This window comes from Crocuta crocuta, unplaced genomic scaffold, assembly GCF_008692635.1.
Source record: "Crocuta crocuta isolate KB4526 unplaced genomic scaffold, BGI_CrCroc_1.0 scaffold149, whole genome shotgun sequence".
Lineage (NCBI taxonomy): Eukaryota > Metazoa > Chordata > Mammalia > Carnivora > Hyaenidae > Crocuta > Crocuta crocuta.
This window is the reverse complement of record NW_027551561.1, coordinates 219,039-227,799: the sequence shown is the minus strand read 5'-3', so window position 1 is coordinate 227,799 and position 8,761 is coordinate 219,039. Positions and strand designations below refer to the sequence as shown.

The following is an 8,761-nucleotide window of genomic DNA, read 5'->3' as shown; positions in this document are numbered from 1 at the left end:
GGGGGGGGGGGGGGGGAGGGTGGTGAGCCAGGCTGTCTGTTACCTGACTGAGCAGCTGTAGTCAGAGAGCTGATTTCAAAACACAAATAAGCATTCACACTGGTGTTGAAGCCAATGGGCAGTGCCATGGGGGTGAAGGTCATGGACACATTCAGGTAAACCACAGGTCTTGAGCTAAACAAGACAGCAAAGAGAACCATGAGGAGTGACCACAAGACTCCAGTGCTTGGCTCATTCAATTATTCAATGAATATTTATTGAACATCTCCAATATACCAAGTGCTGTTCTGCATCCTCAGGATGTAGTAGTAGGAAAAGAGACAAGTCCCTTTCTAGTGAGAAAATAGACAATAAGCAAATAAGAAGAAACAGGAAAATCCTATGTACAGGTAATGCTATGACAAAAATAAAAAACCACCTATATGGTTCAGTCAGTTAAGTGTCTGACTTAGGCTCAGGTCATGATCTCACGGTTTGTGAGTTCGAGCCCTGCATCAGGCTCTCACTGACAGCTGGGATCCTGGACCCAGCTTTGGATTCTGTGTCTCCCTTTCTATCTCTCTCTCCCAAAAATAAACAAACATTAAAAAATTTAAGAAAATAAAATAGGATAGAGTAATAGAGATTGGGGGCTACCTGGGTTGGGTGATCAGGGATGGCCTCACTGATGAGACATTTGAGATCTGTTAACAAGAGCTAGCTATGTGAAGATAAGGGGGGACCTCATTCCAGGCAGAAATCACAGCTAGCACAAAAGGCATGTGGTAGCAATGAACTTGGTTTGTTTGAGGAACACAAAGGTCAGCATGACTAGAGCACAATTAGTGAGATGGAGGGTAGTAACAGGAAATGGGGATGGAGGGATGAGCAGAGACAGGCCATGGAGAGGGTGGGCCATGGTAAAGATTTTGGGTTTTACTCTCTAATGGAGTCATTGAGGGGTTTTAAGCAGCAGAATAAGGGGATTCTTCTGGCAGCTGTGTGGAGAATGGAGAACAGGGAGTGGAAGCAGGGAAGGACACCACAGAAGTGATACAGGTGAGAGATGCCAGTGTCTTATACTGGGAGGCATTGTGGAGGCAGATCTAACAAAATCCTGTGGGTGGGGTGGTGGCAGAAAGAAAAGAGAGGAATCAAGGATGACTCCTGGGTATTTGTCCTGAACAAATAGTGCCATTTACTGAGCTGGCAAGCCTGGGAAAGGGCAGCTTGGGGAGAACGAGGAGTGGGTGAGAAAATGAAGTCCATTTTTAGACATGTTAACTTTGAGATGCCAGACAGCAACAGCCAGGAGGAGCATTAAATAGCCAGCCAAGCTGGAGCTTAGTGGAGCGCATAGGACAGATAGGTGCTCTGCCAGATTATTTATAGCCATGGGATTTGATAATTCCCTGGGGACAGAACACAGAAGCTCTGAAAATCATCAGATCATCATCAAAATAATAGCCTTCACTGAGTACTGTACCAAATGCTTGCAAAGATTCTCTCAATCTTCATAACTCTGTGTGGTAGGTGCTATTGTTATTCCCATTTACAGGTGAGAAAACTGGGATTCAGAATACAAGAACCTGCCCAAAGGCCAATTGAGAGCTGAGGTTCAAACCCAGTTGGGCAGATTGGAGAGCCGGTGCCCTCCACAACCGCATTTACTCCCTCCCATCAGTGCCTGGTGTCTTCATGGGGTCACTGAAGTCAGGGCAACCAGGTAAGGCTGGGACTTGGGACCACAGAAGGCAGGGTGAACCCATACCGGAGCACAGCTGCCCGGCCCAGAGTGCCCACAGTGATGTCAGCAAGGCCGTCACCAGTGAAATCTAAGCCACCAGCCACTGACATGCCGAAGTATTGGAGTCCTGAGGCCACCTCCGAGGCTCTGATCCGCTGTGGAGAGAGAAGCACAAGGCATGGAGGAGGAGAAGGGGAGTCCTTTGGGGTTTTATTCAAATCAGCATCATCAGCCTTGGTCTCCACCCCAGGGAGCCCTCAACTGAGGACCTGAAAAGAGAAGGGCAAGGTTTTCCAAGGGGAGCAGCATTTGATGGAAACTTGAAGGGTAGGTGGGACTTGACATGGCAAGTGAAGAAAGCCAGGGTTGGGAAAGAGCAGGGTCATATGAGGTCATAGCTAGGGGTCACTGCAATGGGAACAGAAGGGGGTTGGGTGCAAGGAGGCTTGATGAGGGGCTGGGAATGATGTGGGCCTAACTGCTCAGGCACAGGGTGGAAGATGGGGAGTAGGAGCAGCCAGGCCAGGAGTGGTGGGGATAGAGAGAGATAGGATCCAGGTCAGGGGCTGGATATGGGAGAGAATCATTAGGACAGGTGCGGAGGATAGGCGGAAGGGGCCCAGGGGAGCAGCGGGTGTGGAAGAGGATGCTTTGGGTTAGGCAACATGAGACTGAGATGCCTGGGGGGCCATCTAGTGAGGCGCTCAGGAGGCAGCTGGACATACAAGACTGAAGCTAGGAGAACAACCGTGGTCTGAGGTGGGTAAAAGTGCCCCAAAAATATGTAACATGAGAGGCTGGCAGTGGAGTCCCGGGAGATGAGGGTTAAGGCATGGATGGGGTGGGGTGGCACACAGGGGCCAGAAAAGGGACAGAAAGAGGGGAAGGTGAATCTGAGGCAGGTCCATGGTCAGGAGTGCCAAAAAAAGGAGACACAGGTCAGGAAACAGATGTTGCCACAACCTCCTACATCACTGGAAGGATCTGGGGTGAGGTCCCAGCCTAGAACCTCCAAGTGACTTCTGTCCTTCATTGGGCACTCCTGACCCCTTGGGACCTGCTTGACCCTTAGAACAGGAACTGACTTGGGGCCTAGGCTATCATATCTAGGTGGTCAGAATCCCATGGCAGAGGCTGGAGAGAGCCCTGGAGGTTACCTGAGAGGGGGTGGTAGAAAGGCCATCCCAGCGTCCGTTGTAGATGTACACGCTGCCGAAGCTGGTGCCATCCTCTAACCCAAAACCCTCCAGGGGGGCCCCAATGGCCACATCCGTGAGCGTATCCTGACTGATATCCCCCACCGTTGCTATGGCAAAGCCAAATCGGATGTCAGTGAATCCAGGGTACCCACTCAGCGTGTGTGCCAAAGACAAGGAACCATTCTGCAAAGCAAACAGGCAGCTCAGCCCTCAAGAGAGGGATGCAGGGCGTACCACCACTGCCATCCCAGAAGGCGTGCTCACTGGACTTGTTTCTGGTTCTGTAGCAGGGAGGCTGAGGCTCAGAAAAGGCAACGGACATCCCCACTGTTACACAGTGTGTGAGTGGTAAGGCTAGGATCCTCCTGCCTTGCAGTTCAGGACCCAGAACCTTCCCCTCTGCTCCCACAGTTAGGGGTATCGCACTGGCAACTGGGAGGCCTGGGTTCTAGTCTTGGCTCTACCACACACTTGCTATGTAAACTTGAGCAAGTCTCAACATCACTGAGCCTCAGCTTCCTCATCTGTAAAATGGAAGTAACAATTACTGTGAGAAACACAGCTACTGTGACAAACAAGCGAGATCATAGACAAAACATGCTTTGTTGAGCGTGCAGCTACTGGGGATGTTATCATCATCAACATGGGATAATGGAGTGGGGGAAGTGTAAAAGTGGAGCAGGGGAAGAAATGGAATGGCCGCCCCACCTGGCCCCCATCCACCCTGCGCACCTCCCCAGCACTGTCCTCCCAAGCAAGTTAGGGCCAGGGCGCTCCCAGCCCCCATTACCTCTGCAGCAGGCTGAGCACCCACAACCTCAGCAAGCTTGCAAACATGGACACTCTCACCTGCTCAGTTAGATGGTACACGTAGACTCTGCCTTCCTCTCCATGAATGTGGTAGAATGGAGCCGCCACCAGCAACAAGTCTGTGGTCCCATCCATGTCAATGTCCACAGGACACAGCTCTGAGCCAAAATAGGATCCCATCTACAGCCCAGGAAGAACTCAGCTCACAAGGGTGCTGGGGAGGCCTCTCTGATACCCCTCAGCAAGGCTAGAGTCCTGTTCCTGTTCTGCCTGGACCACCAATTTGGGTCATTCCACATCAATCTGTTCACTAGAGAAACCTAGAAGCGTGGGTGAGTGGCCATATTCCCGAGGGAGGAAGCCAGGTGATAATTAGACACACAGAGCTGGGGCAGTGGCACTGCTTTCTGCCCGAGCTCTGTCCAGGCTGAGGTGATAACCCTTGGTGTGCCTCAATTGAAGCCTGCCCCATTCCCTCTGGCACTGCCAGGTCCTCCATCTATAATAATGGGAGCATCCTTCTCATGTACCTGTTCTCCCTCCAGCACTGGCACAAAGTTGGTCTCTTTGCCCTCCTTCTGGAGCTCAAACACAGCCCCCCGCTGCTTGTACCGTGGAGCCCCTGCCACATAGGAGATGCCACAGGCCTTGTGCAGCAGGGCCACTGAGTAACCTGGGAGGGAGGNCCCCCCCCCCACTTTCCCAGCCAGTCTTTCAAAGTAGCCTGGACAGGGGAAAGCAGATCTGGAGAAACTGTCTTTCTCATCCTTTTAAAAACTGGCACCAGCAGGTGGTCCCACTTCGCCACTGTGGCTGGTCACACACATGTGCCCCATCACATACAGGTGATATATCATTTATACAGCTTCACTCAAAATACACTCCTTCACACACATTCACCACCCATGTTCATCATGCCCACGGTATATGAGGACCAAGGAGATGGGTGAAGGGTCACCCACAACTCCTGTTAGTGGCAAGGCCCCACCTCCTCAGGGCTACCCTGAGCTTCAGTACCAAGGAGGCCCTGTTCTCATCCAGAAGGCCCTAAGTCTCAGCCTCAAGGGTCCCTAACCAAGGCCCATCCCTCAGTCCATGTGACTGCCCAGAGCCTGCCCTAACTAGAAGGCCCAGTGCAGGCTACTGTGCAGCCTCAGTGTCCCTGTGTAGGCCCCACCCTCCCTCATGGCATCTCCAGGCCTCACCTAGATAGCTGTACTGTGCCGTCTTGGTATCTGCTACAGTCTGGTTCAGGAAGCGACCCCGGCAGCTGTGCAAGTTGTAGAGCAGTGCTCCCCCTGACCAGTTAAAGGCCCCAACGGCTCCGAGCAGCACCTGCCCCTACAGGGGATGAGGGTTGGAGGCCATCTGAGAGGGAGGGACCAGGGCCAGCCACAGCAGCCATGGGCCTACCAGCCAGGGCCACAAACCTTAGGTTGGGGGTGGGGAATGTTCAGTGATCTCTGACCACCTGGCCAGAAATGCAGGAGGAAGGTGAAATGGCAAATATCCGGTTCCTGCCTTGTACCCATGACCCGCCCAGGGCAACTGTCCTTCCAGTGCCAGTCACCCCCAGGGCAGAAATCTGATCAGGGCCACAGATGATGGGCACTAAAACAAGGTATGGGTGAGTAAGACAGAGCTCATGTCCGTCTGTACAGGTTGCTCAGCCTGTGTCTGGTACCCAAGGCCCATCTGTGCTGAGTAATCTGCTAGCCGTCGTTCAACCTGTGTGCAAGGCTGATGCCCTCACCAGGCCTGCATCTTTCCCCACCTGTGAGGAATAGCGCCTCCAGAGAGGGGTATTCAACGTGGTAGGCAAGCCACCCAAGCCAAAGTCGTGTTTGTAGAGCATGTTAAGAGGAAACTGCTCAGTCTTCAAGCACACAGAACAAAACTGACCCTTGTAATAGATATGGCCATTCTTTTGTCTATGTCAAAGGTCCAGATAGGGGCAAGCAAGTACAAGAGTTTTCCTTTATCCTAAAAGGGCTCCTTCAGAGGCATCATTACAGGAGGGCAGAGCCTTGTGCTGTGAGCCAGGGGTCCCTGAGTCCCTGGGTGTCACTGAGGCCCTTCCTCTATGACGAGCCTGCCTGGTGCTGAGTTCACTACATACCTCATCCAGGATCTGGGCACTGAACCCGATCTGTGCCAGCTGGTAGTGGAGGGCCTCTCCAACAGTGCCTAGAAGCCAAGAAGTCCAGTGAGACACTGCTGTGGGCTGAGGTGAAGGGAGAAACTAAGTCAGGGAAAGGGCCAGTCTGACCTCATATCCAGAGGGAACGATGTTCAGAATAATGAGACATACACCAGGCTGAGAATGGAGACCTGATCCTGCTTTAGTATCTACTGGAAGAGTAAGCTTGGGCAACTCACTCTCTCTTTCTGGGCCTCAGTTTCATCATTTGTGAGCACCCAAGAGTGGGATCCATGTCCCAGTCACCTTTTCTCCAGCCCTTAAGCCTCTCATCAGAGGTTCGGGTAATTCTGGGGAAGCGACAAGGGCTGGGGATATTGTTACCTTTTTAGAAATGGAAGAGTTGAAGCTCAGAGAGGTGATAGGAGTTGCCCAGATGGCCATATGGAGGTAGGACAGGGGTGGGGCTGACGTACAAGTCTTGGCCTCTTGCCAGAGGCTGAGGGGACCACGCTGGAGCCCTCACCTTCCATGTGAATGATATTCTGCTGCAATTTGCTCAGCAGTCCATCCAGGGCTGTATAGTTGTTTACTGTGAATGCATGTCTGTCATCGGGGTCTGAGGCAATCAGCTCCAGTTCCTTGCGGGTCTTATTACTCTTGAATGCATTTCCCACCTGCACAGAGGCCCTGGGTCAGTGGGTTAGCACCGTGAGGGCTGGCTGGTTCCCAGGCCCAGAGAGCTCTCCAGGCCCTGGAGGAGAGGGCTGAGCCCCTCTGCTGGCCTTCCGGGCACTTCACCACCTGTCTCTTTCCCTTGCTCCCTGTTCTCCCGCACACACCGCTTCCTTCTCACACCACGTTCATTCTCACCTCTGCACATGCTGTGCCCTTTGCCTGCAGAGCCCTTCTACCTCCCCTGCACTCTAGGCCAGCTACTCGTGTTTGGCCTCCAACACTTAGCTTAGCATCATGTCCTCCAGGAACCTTCCCTGATGTTCTTTTGGGATCACTGAGTGTCTACTGCTCTCCCCATCACTGCTGGGTGAGTGAACTGTGACCACGATTGGGAAACAAGCCCTCTGTGTGAGGACCCAAGTGGGATGGGGGAAGTGCAGGACTGGGAGAAGTTGGTGAGAGTCCGGGAATAGAGCAAGCCCCTATCAGGAACCCTGGCTCCTCCCCACTCCAGGCTGACCAGGTCAGGAGGTGCCCCATCCCCACTCCTAGCACTTACCCCAATGGCAAAGCGCTCAACACCTTGCATCTTTGGGGAACTGATGACAGCTGTGAGGTTGAGTGGATCCCCAAATATGTCCCCATCGGTGAGTACCACTATGACCTTGGATGCCTTTTTTCTGGAGCCATAGCTTGGCGTGAAGATGTTGTCTCTAAGTAGGGGAGCATAAATAAAGAGGAGAACCTTGCCAGAGGGATACTGAACTCCGGGGAGATTTTACTCACTGACCTGTTTTAGAATTGGAGAAGATTAAGGAGCCCTCTGAAATGAGGAACAAAAGCTCAAAGAGGGGTGGTGATGCCCCCTGTAACACATAGCAGGGCCAGGTGGAGGGGAGGCTGAGACATACCTAGCCCCTCACCTCCTCCCACAGAGAGGTGCTGGACAGCAGAGTCTATCCTGTGTTCATGTGTGGGAATGACAATGATATTAATAAACACTGGCTAATATTTACATAGTACTTACATGCCACGCACTGTTGTAAGCACTGTACATATTTTTTTAATTTCTTTTTTTACTTTTATTTATTTTTGAGAGACAGAGTGAGACAGAGCATGAGCAGGGAGAGACAGAGAGAGAAGGAGACACAGGATCTGAAGCAGGCCCCAAGCTCTGAGCAAGCATTCAGCACAGACACTGCTGTGGGGCTTGTACCCACAAACTTTGAGATCATGACATGATCTGAAGTCAGACACTTAACTGACTGAGCCACCCAGGAGCCCCAAATACTATACGTATTTTAACCCCTTTAATCCTCACAAAATCCTACAAGACAAATACTATTATTTCTGTAAGCTCATTTATTTATTTTGAGAGAGAAAGGGAGCATGCAGAGGGAGAGAGAATCCCAAGCAGCCTCCACCTGTCAGTGCAGAGCCTGACACGGAGCTCGAACTCACAAACTGTGAGATCATGACCTGAGCTGAAATCAAGAGTCAGATACTTAACTGACTGAGCCACCCAGGTGCCCCCAACAAGCATTATTAGTATTCTCATTATAAAAGTGAGGCAACTAAAGCACAGGCAAGTTAGGTAACTCACCCAAGGTGAGTACAAAGCAGAGCTGAGACTGAACCCATACAGCATGGCCACGAAGCTCGTCCCTATAAGTACCATGCACTAGTGCTGCTCACAATGGGAGTCTTTAGAAGGATTTCTGGAGGATGTCTGGGGTGTCAGTCATTAGCAAAGGCTAGACTGAAAGACCTCACATATTCCCCTCAGCCAAAGAAGAGCTAGAACCTGATCCTCTCCTCCTCACAGCTCTGTTGAGCCACCTCTGCAAGCATGACGCCTCAGAGCCTCTGGGCAGGGCCATGAGCTGGCACCCAGTAGGTGCCTAGGTAATTCCCACTACCCTCATACTTACAAGACATGCTGTATGGCAGAAGCAGTCTTGGTGACATTCCCCACCTGAGTGATGTTCTGGACTCTGGCGAGAGAAGCCATCACATCCTGGCTGTCCCGAAGATCAAACTCAGTCTGGATCACTTCCCCATATTGCACAAGGGCAAAGCTGCACTATAGAGGAGGAGCCAAGGTGGGGTGGCGGTTGGCAGAGTCGCCATGCCCGAAGCTGCCCCTGCCCCTTAGATGGTTCCTCCTGGAAGCAGTGGAAGAATCCACCCATTTCTCCTTTGCTCCAG

The 8,761-nt window shown here is 52.0% G+C and overlaps 1 protein-coding gene across 3 annotated transcripts in view; it reads right to left on the bottom strand.

The window, feature by feature from the left end:
* Window positions 1-8,761, bottom strand: part of ITGAE (integrin subunit alpha E) — a 75,630-nt gene that overhangs the window by 25,897 nt on the left and 40,972 nt on the right. For all 3 annotated transcript variants that reach the window (XM_077749677.1, XM_077749676.1, XM_077749678.1), the window contains exons 8-17: window positions 8,485-8,636; window positions 7,113-7,266; window positions 6,402-6,552; window positions 5,855-5,922; window positions 4,941-5,076; window positions 4,266-4,408; window positions 3,775-3,915; window positions 2,884-3,108; window positions 1,751-1,881; window positions 44-174 (exon numbers count right to left, since the gene is read on the bottom strand). In XM_077749677.1, coding sequence (XP_077605803.1) covers window positions 44-174; window positions 1,751-1,881; window positions 2,884-3,108; window positions 3,775-3,915; window positions 4,266-4,408; window positions 4,941-5,076; window positions 5,855-5,922; window positions 6,402-6,552; window positions 7,113-7,266; window positions 8,485-8,636 — 1,432 coding nt within the window. The remainder of the gene's footprint in view (window positions 1-43; window positions 175-1,750; window positions 1,882-2,883; window positions 3,109-3,774; window positions 3,916-4,265; window positions 4,409-4,940; window positions 5,077-5,854; window positions 5,923-6,401; window positions 6,553-7,112; window positions 7,267-8,484; window positions 8,637-8,761) is intronic.